This window comes from Gracilinanus agilis, chromosome 2 (genome assembly GCF_016433145.1).
Source record: "Gracilinanus agilis isolate LMUSP501 chromosome 2, AgileGrace, whole genome shotgun sequence".
NCBI classification, from domain to species: Eukaryota; Metazoa; Chordata; class Mammalia; order Didelphimorphia; family Didelphidae; genus Gracilinanus; species Gracilinanus agilis.
In genome coordinates, this window is record NC_058131.1 from 296,197,966 (window position 1) to 296,218,812 (window position 20,847).

Below are 20,847 nucleotides of genomic sequence, written 5' to 3' on the forward strand. Positions count from 1 at the left end.
CTAGTGATATGATTTTAAATGGCAAGAGAAAACTCACCCTTCTCTGAAATATCAATCTCAACCATTAAAACCACTTCCCCATTAAACCTTCATTTCTGTGGGCATACCATTAGGTCACTTAGTGGACTGACAGGTAGGCCTAGAGATGGAAGGTCTTGAGTTCAAATCTAGTCTCAGAAACTTCCTAGCTATGTGACCCTGGGCAAGTCACTTAACTTAAGTTTACCTTATGCTTACCTAAGCCCAATAATTAGTATTGATTCTAAGACAGAAAGTAAGGGTTTTTTTTTAAAGGATATATACTATATAGGCAATTAGGGTAGGCATTGAACCACTCTTTTAAAGTATGTAAAATTTTTTTTGGAATTCCCACTTCTCAGTTTCTCAACCCTTCCTTCTCTTCCCTGGGCCTATTTCTCTCACTTTAAGGACTCATCCTTCCTAGTAATTGAAATATTTTGAACCTTTTATTTATATAACAGTACAAATATCTGGTGGCAGTTTAATGTTTTGTTAGCTCCAGGAGAACTTCAAAGGAAAGGAAGCTTTAAATTAAAAAGGATGAAGCATTAATCACAGGACTAAGAACTGGAAGGGTCTTAGAAGCCATGCAGTCCTATTTTCTCATTTTATAATGGAAGAAACTAAGGCAAAGGAAGTTAAGTGACTTGCCCAGATTCATACATCTAGTATCTAAAGTAGATTTTGAACCATCTTTCTAAATCTAAATCCAGTGCCCCATGCACCAAGATAATGCCAGTAAGGAATGATTTGGAAAGCATGAAGTGTTCTCAGTGCTTCTGAAATCATGCCACATAAGCTGATAATTAACTTGTTCCCTTGGATCATCCTGTATACAGTCCTCAACATATGCATTAGTCCAAATTCATTTCGAGGTCTCCTAACTGTTAGGGCCCCAGAAACATGAAGTATTTGTATTTCTGATCCTTGAGGTCTGATTACAACTTCAGATTTAGTCATTATAACTTTGATTATATTTCTTTCATAGCTGTAATCAATGGAGAGATTGTTCCAGATGCCTACTAGAATATATGGAGGTAAAAAGTGTGGCATATAAAGAACAGCTTTCCTTTTTCTTCTTTCAGGACTTTTAGCAGTTATCTTAATTTCTTGGAACATAGATCAGCAGGCAATCCCTCTCATGTGGACAGATCCCATATTATTCTGTATTGTTAAATGCTAATAGTGAAACTTTAAAGCATGCTCACTTGCTAGACAACAGGTGGTCACTACAACCTAAGATTCCCATTGGTTGGAAGGCCATGAGAGCCCAGTGGCAAGGAGAAAAGGCTTCAACTTCTATGTTTCAAGAACTTACTCAATGGGGTGTTGTGCTGATAATATCTCAACTCACTGCCAATTTGTGCAACATGCTGTGCCATTAGGGAACGACTGCTGAGTAGTAGATGTTAAATGGAAACTCAGGAAAGGCAACTGAGCCTTTTCTAGTGAGGGGGACTGGAGTCAAGGGACAAAGTATTTGCAGTCCTTCCCTTATTCCATTTTCTCATTTGTTCCCAAACCATAAAGTTTCTTCTAGAGATAGATGAAATGACCCAAACTTCAAGTTAACGGAATTCTATTTTGTTATTTGTTTCCTGAAAGGTGAAATTCCAAATGAATATACAGAAAATCACCAACCACAGGTCCACATGACAGGGCTATTAGGGGAGGGGCTTAGGAAAAAGAAAATAAATAGGTAGTCAGTGCTAGTCTGAAAAAAAAAAGTTACTCCTGATCTTACAAGTAGGGTTACTTCACAACTGTGGATAAGTAAAACAGCATTTTTAATGTTTTCACCTATTAAAACAGCTCACAAAAAATAAAACAATATGTGTGTCTATGTGTGGAGATAAGCCAAAATATCATTAACTAAACAATAAAGCAGGTGAGAGACCAAGACTGAGACAGAAACAGAGAAAGAGATAACTAAAGAGATCGAGAGAAAGCATAGCTAAAGCTTCCTCATTTTCTCTTTACCAAAAAAAGGGGACTGAGTGAGTAGAGTGTTGGGAAGTTAATCACCCAGAGCCTTTTAGGAAAATTGGGACATTTTCTCTAGGAGAAAAGTCTAGCTGGATCCAGTTACTGAAATACCTTTTGAATACAAAACAAGACCAAAGAAAAACAAGGAACAAACAGAAATGAAGCTTAACGTGTAAAGTTCAATTCTGTCCAGCTGTGAAAGGCTAAACCTAAATTCCCTTTAAGAAAATAAACTAAGTGTAGAATGTCCAGGCTCACAGACATAGGTCAGAAACCCAGCCCCGGAGAGCAGGTGCACTAAGTGTCGCTGTAGTGTTTAAGGTGTCAGCAAGAGGGGGAAGCTAGGGAAACAGACAAGGGGGGAAAAGAAAGTAGGGCAGAGGATGTCATTGAGGGAAGAACTCTCATAAAACTTGAAGTAAAGGCCACCTGGTGGCAAAGAGGCTTGGCACCCTGGGATAAGAATGACAAGTGACTTAGGAGAGTGGAGAGAGGAATGAAGATAGGATGGGAAAGGATGACGAAAATGGAGGGGGAAATATGGAGAAGAGGACCTGGCAACACAGGAGAGGGACTGAAAGAATAACACTGGATTTAAGGGTAGGAAGAGGTATGAACCTAGGAAGAGGGAAGAGAAGTGCACATAGGGCTGTGGCGGTGGGGCATAGAAATAAAGAATTACAGTATCGAAGTGTGAGAAGATTCAGGGAAAGAGAATGGAAGGAAGGAAAGGAGGAGTGGAGGGGAGTGTAAGAACTGAAGGGAATATTGAGGGTAATATTGAGGGGAAGAAAGCAGTGAGAAGGTGACCGGGAAAAGTTGGATTGGGGAGAAGAGATAAGGGAAGGAGAGTTGTGAAGAATGAGGAAGTGAGCACGGTAGGTTGGCTGAGGAAAGTGAGCTAGGGAGATAGCTGAAAAAAGAAAAAGTCATTAGGTGGTGGGAAGAAAGTGAATGGGAGGGTCAAGAATAAGTCTGAGGAGGGAGAAGACAACTAGTGCAGAAAAGATGGGTTGAAGGAGATGGTTGGGAAAAAGACAAAAATGGGGAAAAGATGAGCTGAAGAGGGAATACAAATTGATGGGTGTGGTGATGGTGTAAATTAGGTTGAAGGAGAAAATCTGGGGGTATGGGGGAGAACAAGTGATGGGTAAAACGTTGAGCTGAGAGATCTTTTTTTTTGGCGGGGGGGATTGGGAAAGAAAGGAATAATGGGTTGAAGTTAAGGTGATTGGAAGAAAAGTTGGGGTGAGACAGGAAAAAGAAGCAATCTGGGTTTTGATCAGAAACAAGAAGTGAGGTGATGGGCTAATGACTGGGTTCAGCGAGAAGTCAGGAAACAGGGAAAAGTGGAAGGAGATGATGGGAGCGTAGGAGTTTGGTAGGCCAAGTCAAGAGAAGTAGGTGAAAGAGTGAGCTTGGGAAAGGGACCAGCGAAGTGAGGACTTGTATTTGTGAGGGGCTTGGACGGAGTTGGAAATTGGGGGGCTGGAGGGCTGGAGAGAGGGTAAGGTTCCGCTTTGGGGGCGGGTCCCGGGGTAGGCGCGTGGGGCTGGGCGGGGCGCAGTGGCACCGGGAGCAGAGCCGCGCCAGCTGCTAGCAGTGGGAGGGGTGGAAGGGCGGCCGTGGCGGCGGCGGCGGCGGCGGCGGCGGCAGCACGGAGAGGGAGGGAGGGAGGGGACCATAGGAGGGAGGAAGGGAGGGAAAGAGAGAGAAAGAGGGGAGGGGCTCAGCCCCTTGTCTCCTCAGCTCCTCTCCCTCATTCCTCCCGGGGAGGAGCGGGGCCAGCAGCCGCCTCCACCGTTGCCTTGTCCCCACGCTCGTCCAGCCTCCCTCCGCGCTTCTTAAACTCCAGCGCCCGGTCCTGTCCTGTCCTGTCCCGTCCCGTCCCGTCTCCTCCAGCGTCCTGTCCCATCCTGTCCCCCGCGGACTCAGAGGGCTTCCTCCTTTTCCTCTCCGCAGCAGCCCACGGAACCTCCTCACGTTGTCCCCCACTCCCCGAGTGAGCCCCTTGGCCGGTCTGTCTGTCCGTCAATTCGCCCGTCAGCCCGTCCACCCGTCCGCCCGCCACTGCTCTCCCGCCGCTTGCTCGCGTGGCTCCTTTGTGTGCGGCGGCGGCTGCGGCTCCCACTCCCACCCGGCTTGGGCTCCCACCCTTCAGCCCCCCAGTCCCATAGCCCCCGGGCGCCCCCGGCAGGGCGCTTCTGAGGGTGGATCTATCGGCCGCCCGGCAGGCAGGCAGGAGAGGCGGCCCCCCTCACCCTTCTCCCAGAGGGGCCCGGGCCCCGGCCCCCGGCATGGATGTGAGATTCTACCCCGCGGCGGCCGGGGACCCAGCCGGCCTGGACTTCGCGCAGTGCCTGGGCTACTACGCCTACAGCAAGGTGACTGGGGCTGGGCAGGGAGGGGGCAGCGGGACCCGGGAGGGGGCGCAGGGTCTTCTTCTCGGTGCTGGACCAGGGACTTCTGCCTGTCCCTCTCCTCCCCTTCCTCATCCTTCCCACTCTTGCTCAACACACTCTTTCTTCCTCGCCTCCTCACTTTTTTTTTCATTTCCATGTCTTCCTTTTCTTTCATTTCACTCCATTTCTACCTTGTTCAGCTCCACTCTGCATCCTCCTTTATTCTCCCTAACCCCCTCCCTGCCTTTCCTTTTTTCTGCACTCCCTTCCCTGCTCTTTTTCTGCACCTCCTTTCTGAATGCTTTTTTTCTGAGCCTCTTTTCTGCTTCTCCCCGGCCCCGTGCCCCCTTTCAGCTTCTTTTTCAGACCCTTCGTGAACCCTTTTTCCACCTCTCCCTGTACCTTCCTCCCCTTCTCTGGTCCTTTTTTCTGCTCTAGGGTAGTTGAGTCTTGACTGAGCTGTGAGGAAAGCCTCTGTCCTGTACCCAGCCCTAAGGAACTGGAAGGGGGAACATGCTGCTTCTTTGTTATATTTACTGTTATTAGTAAACACATTACGCGCCCACTGTGCGTTTGGGCTCTGGACAGAATCTAGAGGAGGCACTGCCCCTACTCTCCTGTTGCCTTTTTCTTTCTCTGGTTGTCGAGCATCTCGAACTGGTACCAGTGCCGGTATTAATCCAGAGAAGACCCCCAGACGTTATCGTTTGGGACTGGTTATCCTAGCCTCTTCGCTATGGAAAGGAGCAAACTTTTGAACAGGTCGTGCCTGAATGGGGAAAAGTGGCAGTGGCGCCTCTGGTTGCCTCACTTATTCGCTTGATCAGCAGTTTTTTATGGTTTTTGCTTCTAGAATTGAGATATCTCGGCTTTAGGCAAGTGCCTCTCTTTAAGGCTTACTTAGCTTAAGGCTTTTTACTTAGTTTTGGTTGATTTGTTTTGATTTTTGGTAAAATGATTGTGCCCCAGTTTACTTGCAACCACAGAGTTTTATCTGCTGGCCCAAACTTAGCAAACTAAGAAGGGGTGAAAGCCCCCTGATCCGTGAACATTGCTGTCCTTACGCATGTGCAGCGGGGACCCTAACAATTTATATTCTTCCTGGAGCTTCTGTTGGCTAAACTCATGTTGGATTCTTTTGAGAAAACATGACCCAGTATGGGATATTTAGGGAAGGAAAGGAGCTCTAGATAAACATATGTCTTGAAATGTGGGTCCCTTCTTCTGTTCCTGCCCTCTTTCCCCTCCTTTTTTCAAATTCTAGTTTATGAATATTGAGATAACAGAGGAGGAAATACAGAATGTTCAGAAAGAAAGGTGCTATGAAGAACTACTGAATAAATAAAAGGAAGAGGAATTGTTTATTGAGCAAGAAACAATTTATTGTCTTGATACAACTAGATGCTGCTTGTAGCATTGCTTCCTATTTGTTTATTCTGAATTTGGTATATTTGGTACTAGACTTTCTAAGAAATGATTAAATGGTTGTCAATTATGGTTACTGGGGAAATGTGCAGGGCTCATGTGATGATTAAGGCGCAGAAAAGGGAGAAAAAGGCCTTGCACCTGGAGTTAAGGTTTACCTTTTGCCTATTGATTAATCAATTTATTGAATGTTTTAAAAATCCCAGATTGTGCCTGCTATTTAGAAAAACAGCAATGTAATTAAGTATGCATTTATTATTTTTGAGGATTAAGCTAATTTTCTAGAAGGATGTTATTTATCATTTACAACTTATCTTGTCTGATAAAGAGTTTGTATATCTTGCATGTACTTATTTTAGAAGCTATCACATCTCATGAAGTGGCTGTTTCTTTCCCTGATTTAAGATCAGCAACACTTGAATGACACCAAAATAGAAACCTATTGTATTAACCCAGTCACTGCAATGCGTGCAAAATCTGTATTCGAAAGGATCCCAAGGGTATTTCAGAAGATCATATAGAATAAAAGCAGGAAATTATAGGCGTTTTTGAATTCTTTTTTAGGGGGGGTGGAGAAGGTTAATTAGGACAATTTATTTCAGGTATAATATATAAAACTTGAAAACAGGCAATTATTGAAATATTTATACAACTTTTAGAAGTAATGGTACCAGTTGGGTTATATGAATGTTTTCTTAACACAGACTTTCTCTGAAATAAGTTGTTTTCTGAGTAATTCCCAAATCTGGTTCTTGTAGGGCAAAACACACTTAATAAAGTTAGGTAATTGACTGATATTGGAAATTCAAAGGTTATGATTATTTTAGGTAATGTTTGTGTTTACTTTCCACTAGATAAGAACCTCCCAAATATAGCCTTCTTCAAAATGAACCTGAATTATTTCCCTTGTCAATTTAAACTTAAGGAGTTTACTAAGAACCTCACCTGTGTACTATAAATTGTCACTAAAGGTTTTCTAAGTGTTTAATCTTTTTCATTTCTTTTTTGGTCAAAATGTTGTATATAGATATTTTGTGTATATATGTGTATATATGTATATATATATGTAATGATCTTTAAATTTTAAAGTTTTTTCTAAGAACTTCAATTGTACAGATTGCTAATATATGTGCTCATTTGAGTGAATATTATAATAATGTCTATCATATTTAATAATGAATTTACATTCAAGTATCTTAAGATTTAAGTTTGGTGGTTTGTGTTGACTTTTTTGTTGTGGATAACTAATTTGAGGAATTATTCTCTTGTGATCTCATGTTTCATTATCGTCTCAGTGATTTTAGAAATATAGAACTATGAACTCCTGTCATTATGTGTAAAAAGTTTCCTCTTTTAGATTAAATTGCAAATATGACATTAGATTTTATTCACTTTCTCCTGAATATCAATGTGTATTTCATATATATATATACATATACTTAATATGTATGTTTATTATCTTTACATTTTGTATGTATTAAGATCATTCTATAATGTCAGCCTCTATGAAAGTGTACTATATCTTTGGAAAAAGCTTGAAAAATTTCTGAGGGTTTGAGAGTCAATACAAGTTTAGAAAATGACTTCAGATAAAATATAGCCAAGATCATTCAGATTAGTTAATAATTCATGAACTAGTCATTGATGTATAAACTTACAAGTCTTCTGTATTTCTGAAGGACTAATTTCCATTTTAATTTCCAGTGAACATTTCTACGAATACCTTTTTTGATGTGGATATCAACTGAAACTAGCACCTGTAGATTTTTTAAAAGGCTTGTTTTGTTAAAGCGAATGGGTTTCCTATTGACCCAACTTGTAATTTTCTTTTTCCTCTATGTCATCACTTATCTGGGCACCAATAGGACTGTAGTATGCAAATAAACTAGTTGGTAATTTGTTTTAATGTTGGAAGTCTATTACCTGATTTTTAGGCAAAATATATAAAGTGGGTCTAAGAGGAAGGAAAGAAGGGTATTGAAAGGCAGAAGACAACAGACAGGGAAAAGGCATTGGATTGGGATGGAAAAGAAAACAAGATATAGCAGATGATGTTATCAGAAGATAGTCATAGTGTTAGAATGGGAAAAAGATCTTAGAGGTCACCTAGTCCATTCAATTTATTGTATAGATGAAGGAACTAAGATTTAGAGAAGCTAAATAATTTGTCCATGTCCACATAGTCAGTGGTGGAGTTGGGTCTAGGTGGGTGTGATTGGGACTCTTTCGAAGCAGTTTCTTTAAATATTTCAAAATGTTAATAGTATTAACCCATAAACTGATGATCTGTATGGGGACATGAAGTTATAAAAGTCCTAGTACAGTTTAAAGTTGTTCAACTTTCAAACTGCATCATGGATTAATCATTTGTACAGGTTGTCCCAAAAGTCTTAGTTCAATTTTAAGCTATTAAAGAAAGCTTAAAACTTAGTTATTAAAAAAACAAACAACTAAAAACTAAAAGAAAATAAAAACAAAACTAGCTAAAATGACACAAAGACTTTTGGACACCCTGTAATGTATTTTTCAATCAAATTTTTATTTGAAAATTTTCTATACACAACTTTTATAAGATTAACATTAAAAAAAAAAACCTTACCTTCCATCTTAGAATCAATACTGGGTATTGGTTCTAAGGCAGAAGAGCTGTAAGGGCTAGGCAATGAGAGGGTTAAGTGACTTGCCCAGGGTCACACAGCTAGGAAGTATCTGAGACCAGATTTGAACCTAGGTCCTCCTGTCTCTGGGCCTGACTTTCAGTTCACTGAACCACCCAGCTGCTCCCAAGTTGAACATTTTTAAAAGTTAGATTAGTACAATTTTTTCTTTCAATATTTAGGTCAGGGGAAACCTTTCAAATAAACTTACCTTCTGATGTATCTCTTTGTAGAGCAGTTATGAGCTACAACAGGGGTCGGCAACCTTTTTGGCTGTGAGAGCCATAAACGCCACATTTTTTAAAATGTAATTTCAGGATAGCCGTACAGTGCTCACAGTGCGCGCTCCTGTAACAATGCCTGAAAAAAAATTGACTTTATGGCTCCTGCAGAAAGAGCCATATCTAGCCCTCAAAAGAGCCAGATATGGCTCAAGAGCCATATGTTGCTGACCCTGAGCTAGAACTATAGCAAGTCAGGAGGAGCATAAAAGCAAGAGAAACTCTTCTTAGGCTACTGTTCCATCAATGTTGGAGGTAACAAGCTATTTCTAGGAGGGAGTTGAAATGAAGAGAAGAGTAAGTCAGGAAAGATAAACATCATTTCATTTCTCTCATTGTTAGGTCTACACAGTGGGACCTAGGTTCTCTTTCTTGAAGTTTTATAAATTATTAGGACATTAGACAAATCATTCATATTTGTATTTGTGTTTAAGTATAAAAACAAAATTAGACCCCTAAAATACATGATTTTAAAACTCTCAACCATTATTTCACTTCATTATCAGGAATGTTTTGGCTGCAAGTAGAAGCAGATGGTTTATCTGATTATAATTCTTATTTGGCAGCCTGGATTTTTATATTTTGTCAAATGAATAATAAAGTCTTAAGTTGATGTAAATCATTCCTAGGCGGTGAAACAAGGTAATTTTAAAAAGTTATAAACTTATAAATAATAGGTGATTGTTATACTTTAATGTCAAACCTTAGTATAGAAGGAAAAGCTCCTAATTAAGAAAATGTGTTGGTTAAAAGGAATAATCATTATAAGAATGGTTTACTAAAATTCTTCTAGCCTTGGAATCATGCATCCTTAGGAATTTCATGGACATAAAGTGTGTAACCAAGTTAATACCATCCCTGTACTCTGAATTCTTCCATGCTTGAAGAAGAGTGGATTGGGGGTGGGAGGGGAAGAGAATGCATATATTAAGCACCAACTGTATTCTAGGCACTGTGCTAAGTGACTTACACATATCATCTCTTTTGATCTTTTCAATAATCCTGAGAGGTATCCCAGTTTTACAATGGAGAAAACTGAGGCAGACAGAAGTCAAATGACTTGTCCAAAGTCACACAGCTATTTGGTGTTTGAGGATGGATCTGAATGCCACTAGTTTCCTTTAACAGGCCTTCTGACTCCTTTCCTTTCAGTTATCTACCATTATACCTAAAGACATCATTAATATTTCTGTTATGACTAGATAATAAATTTATTGTATTTTGAATTTTGATTAGGAGATTGAGTCTGTACCTGTGATTTCATTGGTGTAGGGAGCTTCCCATAAGAAATATCCTCTACCAATGTAATTTGGCATGTAAGCTTTGAGAGCTTAAATGATTTATCCAGGCTCCTACAGGCAATGTGTACCAAAGGAAAGACTGGAACTCAAGTCTTCCTGCTTCTGGTGCCAGCTCTTTATCTACTGTGCCACCCTTCTTCTCATACCCTAAATATACTTACCATTTCCTCTCCTACTCCAAATAAAAAAAATAAGCAGAAATCTTTTTTTCAGTAATTGTCTCTGATTAAAGCCCATTTAGTAATGAAGAATAATTTCAGTTGTTGATAGATAGTTGATTAATGATTGCCTTATTGAAAGGTATATATCATTAAATCAATATTTACAAATTATATTATGCCATATAAACAGGTGTTTAAAGAAGAAATATTTTCATAACCTGTCATATTAAATGTTTAAGAAGCAACATTCTTAAGAGGAATGAAATTAAGGATGGAGAAGGTAGTTATTTCTAAAGTAGTTCAATACTTTGATTATAGAAACTTCCTCCAATGATAAAGATTATAATTCATGACTTTTCATTTTAGGCAGTTCCTATCTTTCAAAGAGAGCCTCTTTAGAACTATTGAGGCTTTCCTTGAGGTCTTTTTATGTTTTGTGAGTGCCAGTGCAGCACTTGGGCACACCATCTGTTATCTCTCACTCCTAGTACAAAACTATCCCACCCTTTTTCTGAGTGTACTTTTCCTTGATAACTGCCAAGAAGTTATGTAAAAAAAATATTGTTGGCAACATGCTATATAGCCTACTCATCCCCCTACCCTATCATGATTGGTTGAATTGTTTTATCCATTTCCATTTGGGTCACCTGCAATTTTGCTTCTAGAAAGATCTTGGTATTCATGATCTATGGTTGTGTAGAATCATGAGGAGAATTTCTTTTTGCTAGACTTGTGATTTCATTGGTATAGGCAACTCCTCATGAAGAAATTTCTCTTCCCTCTGTCAGATTGGCACATGCTCTGCAACTTAGAGTTTGAGATAATTGCTTGAGTTGTTGAGATGTTAAATGCCTTACCTGGGTCCTCACAGCTGGTGTGATAAATTGGATGCAGGACTTGAACCTAACTTCAGGTTTACCTATCTCCAAGGCTGATTCTCTATCCACTATGATGTCTTACTGTCTCCTTAGAATAGTATTGGGGAAATATCTGTATTAAAATATGTGTGTATATCTGTGTGTTATCTATGCATGTATGAGAGTATGTATGTATGCATGCATGAGGATGTGAGTGAGCTGTGTAGTTTCTCAAATGCAATCTATCCTGCTTTCATTTTATTTAGTTCTGGATTGAGTTTTTTCACCATTTGCAACCACTATCCAAAATGTACTGATTGTCTAACTCAGTGTACTGGCCATCCAATTTCATAGTGTGTTGATATCTTATTTTGGGGAGCCATTGACCCTGTGTTCTCCAAGGCTATGCTAGTGGAATTCAAGCTTGTGCAGGTTATATACTAAATTGAAAAAGCATTGCTCACCAAAACAAATTGCTCCAGTCTTGTGAGTCTAAGAATGGAGAGGTCCATCACTAGCAGCATGACCAGTAGGTGACAAATTCATTGGCTGTGGCAACCCACAAAACAACCTATTTGAGTAGTTAATGTTGCATAAACAGTTGAACCATATTGTTGAATTTCTAGTGGTTTTCCTATGCCAGATCATACTGTAACCAGCCTGGGATTTTGTATGATATGCTACTGAAATATTATAAGAGTTCTGCACTTGATACAAGGTAGAAAATCAAAATGCTGAAGTGGCTGGATAACTCTTTTGATGAGCAGCATGATTTGTTGCAAATTGAGTTTATAGAAAAATATTAGCTAATATTTTTTTCAGATTCAATACTAATATATGCTTGTGTGGTTTTCGCCTTATTCCACTCTTCTATAATTAAAAATGGTACCATCAGCCCATTTTGTCTGTTTTGCTCCTACTTAGGAGTCTAGTCACAATTTTGCAAAGAATAGGTTGGACCTACATCAATTGAAGTTTTAAGATTTTTCTGTGAATTTTTGTTATCCATATGACGTTTAATATGAATGTTAAGAGAAGACTATCTTGTTCTTATGTTATATTACTTCCATAAATATAAAGATCAACAGAAAATATATTTGACCATCTACAGTATGCAAAGACTTATGCTTGATGCTGGTAATGAAGAGTCTGAATTTAGGAAAGATATAGGATATAGACATAAAAAGATAGTGTATTCTGCCTTTTGGATGTCACATGACCAGTAAAAATTGTAAGTGCTATAGAAATTCAGGGAAGAAGAGCCTACTGTGGAATGAAGAATGGAGACTGGATCTAAGGTGGTTCTTAAAGGAAGGGTAAAAATTAGGCAAATGGAGAGGAAGATAGATGATGTTATAGGAAGAGACAATGACATAACCAAAGGCCTGGTAGTGGGTATCCTATAACATGCTTTAGGGCTACTGAGAAGACTTGTTATATATTGTTCAGTCATTTTTCAGTTGTGTCCAACTCTTCATGACCGCATTTGGGATTTTCTTGGGCAAAGATACTGGAGTGGTTTGCCATTTCCTTCTCTAGCTCATTTTGCAGATGAAGAAACTCAGGTAGGGTTAAATGACTTGCCCAGGGTCACAAAGCTAGTAAGTGTCTGTAGCCAGATTTGTACTTAGGAAGATGAATCTTGACTCTCATCCTGGCACTCTACCCACTATACCACCTAGTTGCCCTTTTGTTGCATGTAAGGGAAGGTTGGTTTTTTGTTTGTTTTTGTTTTTAAGGGACTAGGGAGAGATAGTATTGAAAAGGCATCAGAGCTTATCAGAGGCTAGATCAGATACTATTTGCTGGCCTGTGAGAAACTATTTTGAAAAAATTTTAGTAGATTAGAGAAAGAAAGGGGATGATTGTAGGTTCAGTCTGCTGGAAAATATAGGAGAGCGTGGGATCAAGGGTAGAGGTAGAAGGATAGGCCTTGACAAAGAGAAAGTCCAGATCTTCATCCTACTTTGGAGTTAAGGACTGGATAGTGGAGAATGGTGATGTCATTGGGATATATGATGAAGAGAAAGAGAAATGAAGGAGCCTTCAGTGAATGGCTTTAATTTCTTTTTTTGAGGGGGGAAGGGAATAAGTATGAATTGAGATCTTCAGCTGAGTGTAGAGAGAGTTTTGAAAAGAGATTTGGAACAGCTGCTGCTGTGAGATAGAAAATTAATTAGAGTGTAACAGAAGAATTGCTTTGTGATCGATTAGATAGCATAAATGTATAGTTGGACCTAGTCAGCATGGTTTCATAACTATGGCCAATTCTCTTCAGCAGCATGTGAGTAACAAAAAAGGGATCAAATGGTTGGAATAATACAGGGTTCAGGTTGGCAAAGCATGGTCATTGATATGACAAGAGGACACACAATTCTAGAGTGGAAAATAGTGTAGCATTGAACTGTTTCACTAAGGAGTAGAGCATATTTTTTTATTCTTTTATTTTTAATCCTTACCTTCCATCTTGGAATCAATACTGTGTATTGGTTCCAAGGCAGAAGAGTGGTGAGGGTAGGCAATGAGGGTCAAGTGACTTGCCTAGGTCACACAGCTAGGAAGTGTCTGAGGCCAGATTTGAACCTAGGACCTCTCATCTCTAGACCTGGTTCTCAATCCACTGAGCTACCCAGCTGCCCCTAGGAGTGAAGCATATTAAGGGAGGCTAGGATACCTAGAGCAGGGGTGATAGCCTGAGAAAGTTCTGGTAGGTAGAGAGATTGTATAAGTCATGGACAGGACAAAGAATGGTTTTAGTAATAAGGTGTAGGTAGAAATATAATAACAAACTATGATCAGGTAAAGGAATTTTAGTGTTTTCAAATAGGAAATGGAATGCTTATGAGCAAATGTAAGCACAAGGTTGTTGACTGTTCTCTTGTGTCCCTGAGGTAGAGTGGAGAAATAGGTTATGGTAGTTGAGTAGAATAAGGAACTGGTAAGCTAGAATGTTTGAGGGAACATCAGCATTTATGTTGGAAGCTTCTTTGAAAAAGGGCAGGTTTTAGGATGGGGAAGGAGATTGTAAGTTAGCCATTAAATCAAGAAAGGAAGGTAATGTCATGTGTATATATCAGAGCCATTGAAATTAGAATTGGTTGATACATTTGGATAGAGTGAACCTGAAAGGAGAGAAAGTGGCTGAGTGAGGATGGTAAAGGAAGAGTTTCTAAATGGAAATAAGGAGTAAGGAGCAATCTGACTCCCCTGCCAGGATCAGTGAATTGAGAAGTATGAGAAGAGTTGCAACCAATTCTGGAAAGGATGGCCAGTGACATCTTTTGTGAGCCAGGTCTTAGTGAATGCAAAAAAAAAAAAAAAAGGAGCAAGAGAGGAAGAGGTTTTAAAATGAAAGAAGTTCTGAATTGAGAAGTGAAAGGTGCAGTGAATTTGAGTATGAAATGAGGAAGGGGAGGATATAGTTGAAACAAATAGGAATGAGGAAACAGATAGTTGAAGTTGGGAAGAAGGATTCATTATCTTTGGGATGAGGAGGGTCAGGGAGCATGTGAATATAATAATAATAATATGGGCAATGACTTTAGGCAGCCTGTCACTGGGTGAGAGAAGAGCTATCTCCATTTTTTTCCTTCCTGGTATAATCATTTGGTATAGTTTAGAGTCAGGTGACATGATATCTAATCTTGACTCTGTCACTAACCAGCTATAACCTTTACCAAGCCATAAACTCTCCCTCATCCTCTATTCCTTATCTGTAAAATGAGGTGATTGTCTCTTTCAACTCTAGAATCCTGTGATTCCATGATTTAATGAGAAGTAGAGAGTGGGAGAAGGGGGCAATTAGAAAACTTAAGAGAATACAAAGAATAGATTAGGAGCTCCATTTGGGGGGGAATTGGATAGGAGTTAATGGCAGATAAAGGGACCACTGAGGTCCAATTGAAGTTAGCATGGATTTGTCATGGTCCAGACCAAAATGACTTTGTGACTTTGTCTAGAACTATTTAGTGACTGAGGAATGGCCCAGAAATTTTAACAATGGGGATGACAACTTTTAAGGCTGGCATGGTGAAATTTTAAAGGGATGATGGGGTCTACAGTAACCCTGGTAACGGTGGGTTTAAGTAACTGATTTTAGGTTCCAAATTGGGTTGAGAATTATTTTATTTTAAAAGAAATAATCAATCATGTAACCATGGAAAATATTCTAGATAAAAAATATAAATTAAAAAAACACCAAGTAGTTATGATTATCCCTGTAAAAAAAAATAGAATCAAATGAATAAAGGAGGCAAAAGTGACATTAGAAATCTTAGTGTCCATCTCTTACTTTAAAAAAAAACAACTTATGAACGTAACAATGATCAACAAACAAAAATACTTCAATATGCGAAGAACAAAAAAGAGAATTGTATATTAACCTGCTTATATCTAATATATTAGTAACAAAATTCACCTGTTTATGTCTCTTTTGAACTTTTTGTTTTTCCCTTGTGTATCTGAAAAATGCTTATTGATGCTTTTTTTCATCACTGTCATTTTCTAATTTACCTCCTAACTAACTGCTTCCCCTAGAAACAAATAAGTATAGACATGCAAAACAGTGCTACCCTTCCATTTTGCAGGTGAGTGAAATGAGACCAAGAAGGTGCCCAAGGTCACACAAGTAGGAAGTGGCAGAGCTCAGAACTTAGGTCCTCTGGCTCTATTATACCCACAATTTTTTAACTTTTTAGTCTCAGGGCCCTTTACACTCTTAAAAGTTATTGAGGGCCCTCTTTCCCCACCAAGAGATTTTGCAGATATGTTTTTATCTATTTGTGTTGTATTTAAAAGTTAAACTATTTTTGTGTTATTATGAAAATAGTTTTGATCTTATGGAACCTCTAAAAGGGTCTCAGTAATCCCCAGGAATTCCTGAACTCCACTTTGAGAACTTCTGGTCTATGACATGCCAAATCTCCTATAGCTAAAACTTGGTTGATTGATTTTCATCTTTTCTTTGTAATTTTCAGTTATGCCAATTATTTATTAATTTCAGTTATTAGCAACTTCTAAGAGACTTCTACTTTATTTATACTGTAGGATCCATGGTCACCATAGAATAAATTAGAATGGTCTAGAGAGAGTAGGGCAACAATAGAGGAGAAATTGACCTGCTTAAGATCAGGATTGGAAGGGACATCAGACACCATCTACTACAACTTATATTTGAATACAAATCTACTCTATACCATGATGAGGTGAAAATAAGAGTTAAGAGCTAATCTAGTAGATGTAAGAGAATGGGAGAGCAAAGTCATGAGCCTGGGGTTAGAGAAGGAAGGGAGAGACAAGTTTAAGATCTTTATTCTTCTATTAATCAAACTGCCTTGCTTTGAACAAAGTGTAGAGCATAATGCCTTATATTGTACATTGCAGGTGACAAATACATATTGAATTATGTTAAATTAAACATCCAGTGTTTTGACTATATCCTACTTTTTGATCTTCCTTTTCCTCCTAGGGCTCAGATTTTCCCCAGAAATGCATATTCATTATAATTGCATCAGTTTCTAAAGTTGCAATGTCCTCTTTTGTGCAGTGGAAACACCTACATAATTCTTAGGAATATTTTCTTTGTAGGATTTTCAAATATGATAGATTTTTAAAATAACAATTTTTAAGTCCTAATTTTAAATAATTGGCAGTATTATAAATTCAAAGTTTTATGCTATATGCATATATCTGTGTGTGTGTGTCTGTGTGTGTATCTATCTATCTATGTAACTGAATTTAGGCTTATGTAGAAACTTTATTTGCTTTCGCTCTTGGTTGGTCTTTAGTTAACTTTCTAATAAATATTGTAAAAAAGCTGATAATTCCCCATCAACCACAATTTCCTTAATTTTTATCCCACTCTCTTATGTTCATTATATCTCCTGAGTTCTATCCTCATTGTAACCTCCAGTTGTCTCACCATCATGGCTTAGTCTCTTTCCAAAAATAATTTTACTCCAAAGCTTTGATTTTATGATCATCTATTTAGGTGATATTCCTTTAGACTCCTTCATCCTATTTGCTTGTGTTAAGGATATCCAAGCGATAGCAGAGATGGGTAACTATATTGGGACATGCTAGATAAAGTCTGAAAATTTGCTGCCCTCCCTTGAACTTAAAAAACAACAACTGTCCTCTGTATGTTACTGATCATGGCAATATATAAAGCTGACAACACAAAATAAAAAGGTACATGACATGAGCATTCAATTTTCTGCATTATTAAAATAATATTTTAAAAGCTGAAAATTTTAAAATAGTTTTTGCAAACATTATTCATGGTAGTCTATGCTTTTCACCATTGTTGATCATACTCTAGTGATATCTATCCTTGGTCTTTGTTCTAATGGATCCTTGGTTAAGTAATTAGCATTTTTGCTTTCCAGAAGTAGGTGTTGTTATGGCCTTATAGTTTGGGTTTTGTAAGGATTTTTTTGTCTGAGATCCAAGCAAGCAAGGGCCTAGTTCTAGTTGGACCTCCTTTTTTAAGATCCAATCAAAATTCTACCTTCCCTAACCCTTCTTAATTTCAGATGCTAATCTCTTCTTTTAATTATTTCCTATTTAATTCTGTATTATATAGCTTGCTTTGTTATTTGTTTTTTATGTTTTTTCCCCCATTAGACAGTAAGTTTCTTGAGAGCAGACTATTTTTTGCCTCTTTTTGCATCCCCAGTGCTTAAAACAATGTCTGGCACATAGTAGACACTTAAAAATGCTTATTGATTTTGCCATCATAATTTATCATTTTAATGGGCATATTGTGAATGCTCACACATATAGGGACTATGTAAATATAATGATATATTTGATTGTGGACCACCTTTCTAAAGAAATACTACTCTTAATGACCAACCTGATGAATTGTTCTGTGATAAATAAAGAATAAAATGTTTTTCCTCATATTCTGGGACTTTCCTACAAAAATTACATATTTTAACCTCTGAGTTACCTCTGAGTTTTTTTTTTTATGTAACGTTTAGAATGTTTACTATAAATATTTTCCCTGCCGTGTTGTGATATTATGATTAAAAGCAATGAGTTGGCAAAGCACAAAAATGGTAATTTCTAAAAAGGGAATTTGTCTTCCATATGAATATAAGAGCAGATTGGAAAACACCATGGTTCTAATAACAGAGAACGAGTTCAAGTTCCACTCTTGATGCATACTATATATGTGATCTTGGTCAAGAAACTTAACTTCCCAGGGTCTCTGTTTTTTCTTTTGTTAAGCAAGAAAGTTAGGTTACTTAGTCTCCAAGATCTCTTCCTCCTTGGTTGTTCAAATGCGTCTAACTCTTTATGATCCCATTTGGGGTTTTCATGGCAAAGATTCTAGAGTGGTTTGTCATTTCTTTGTCTAGCTCATTGTAGAGATGAGAAACTGAGTTAGAGTTAAGTGATCTGTGCAGGGTCCCAGAGCTAGTAAGTGTCTGAGGCCAGATTTGAGCTTAGGAAGATGAATCTTCCTGATTCCAGACCTGGAACTCTATCTACTGTGCCACCTAGTTATGAGTGCATTTGATAGACTGTGATTTTATACAAAGGATTTATCATACTATCCTAGTTCTCAGAGCCAGGTCAAAGCATTTAGACACTTTAGCCTTTCTACCTTCCTGCCTTCCCCATTCACTAAACCAGCCCACCCTTGTAACAAAGAAAAAAAAGTTAAGCAAAATGAACTGACATAATGAATGTTTCATACTTATAGTCAGCCATCTGACAAAAAGAAGTATCATTTGAAATTAGCATCATGAAGGACAGCAATACTCTATCCCTTAAAATATAACCTTAGTGCTGACTGACTCACAAGAGAAAATATAGAACCATGAAAAGCCATGCCCTCTCCTGGAAAAAAAAAGAGCCAGAAAAGAAAACATGACTAAAGCTACAAAGTATACTGTGAATAGGGGAACAGTATAATTTTTATGTAAGAAATGTAGCACAACTATATGAAGTGTTTGCTTATTTGAAAATAATTACTATTAACTGACAAATAGTGCTCTAAAGTCTGCAAAAGGCTCTTACATGACAATGTAATTTATGTTAACTATCTCTTTTGAGCCTCCTGAAAAGGCACATACTACTGATATTTTAATTCCATTTTGCAAATAAGGAAGCAAGAACTCTAAGAGCATAGGTTAGGTATTAGAGCAGGGTTTGAACCTAGGTCTTCCTGACTACAATTTCAAAATGGTTCTTGGTTACGCAAGTGGGATTTTCCATGTGATCAAAAGTTCTAATCACTTTTGTGGTTTATACCGAACCTTTGTTTGTTTCTAAGCCTTAAAATGGAAAGAATTTTTGATTTGGAATCAGAGGGCTTGGACTTGGATCCTGGCTCTGCTATTTATTTTCATATATGATGATCTGTTTGAACCTCAATTCACTCATATAAATTGAAGGGGTTTGACTGAATGACTTTGGAGGTTTCTTCCCCCCAGGATCCATGTTCTTATGGTTCTTTATTCTGTCTCTTACACCTTCTCTGAATTTTATGCTGTTGTTGCCTAAATTATCTATTCCTGAATCCAACTTTGCCAACATAAACCAAGCCCTTTTTATCAGTTGCTTTGGTTATTGCATATTATCATACTTTTATTTAGAACATGCAATATCTCTTCCATAATATAGAAATCTAGTGATTGGAAAGTAAAAGCTGCTTCCAAGATACCTACTTTATTAAATTGTTATTTATTTATGTGGGGAAATTGTTCTAGGTACAGAAATTAACTACCATCCATGGGCCAGGAGTGCCCATAATAAATTGGGAGAAACATTTAATTCTGTTGCAAAAGCAAAAAGGTAATACATTTTAACAGAAGCAAGATAGTGATGCAGATGTAATTTACCTCTGATTTCTGTTAAGTTGAATAAAACTTTGAACCCCACTAAAATGTACTTGTGAGATAGTTTATCTTTGAGAACTTTCTAAGACTCTCTGAAAGAGCCAAATTGATTCCTATTTAGTGGCTTATTTGTTTTGCTTATCACAAGTTAGACTTTATGGTCTTAAAAGTTTTCAGTGGCCCTAAATAATTTTCCAAACTTGGTTGGAATCCATTTGGCTATTCCAGGATAGTTGTACTTCTTAACTCACAGGCAGGTTTTTGCTCATGGAGTCATAGAATCTACACAAGAAAACTGGTTTCTTGTCTGTTAGAATTTTAAGTAAAGGATGTTTTGAGAATCATATCAGTATCTGGCAGGATGAGTCCTAGTAGATGCCTAGATTCTTAAATTTTAGTTAAGGCACATCCAGTGGGAAATTTTCTAAAACTTTCTATTGTTATATCTTTTGATTTTGTCATTTGGAAAATGTTAACTGGGATGAGTTCTTCTGTTATAAAGGGCATTTGTCTAAATATAGGGCAGTCATTTCTCAAGGGCTTGATAGAGCTAAAATGAATCTTTGTGTCTGAGTCACAAAATTTCTGGGAAGACATATATAATGCTGAGGAGTAATAGTCTCTAAGGAATGAGAAGTTGATACCAGGTATAAGTACACATGACATGTGCATGTATGTATATGCATGTACACATATATGACTTGAACTTGCCATGTATTCATCATTCTTGTAATGAAATATGTACAGCTTAATAAAATTATTTTAATAAAATAAATATTGTAATCTTGTAGACTGAGGAGAAAAGAGCTCTGTCTACATGACATAAATAATTGGACTATGACACAGCAGATCTGGTGAATTTGGTTCTTTTCATCCAGGCAATGCCATCTGTCTATATGTGCTATGT

General features: G+C 38.0%; 1 protein-coding gene across 1 annotated transcript in view; it reads left to right on the plus strand.

Moving 5' to 3' along the window:
• The first annotated feature begins 3,790 nt into the window (after nt 1-3,790).
• Nucleotides 3,791-20,847, plus strand: part of TOX3 (TOX high mobility group box family member 3) — a 118,753-nt gene continuing 101,696 nt past the window's right edge. The window contains exon 1 of the mRNA XM_044664153.1: nt 3,791-4,391. Within this exon, the coding sequence (XP_044520088.1) occupies nt 4,305-4,391 (87 nt within the window). The 5' untranslated portion in view covers nt 3,791-4,304. The remainder of the gene's footprint in view (nt 4,392-20,847) is intronic.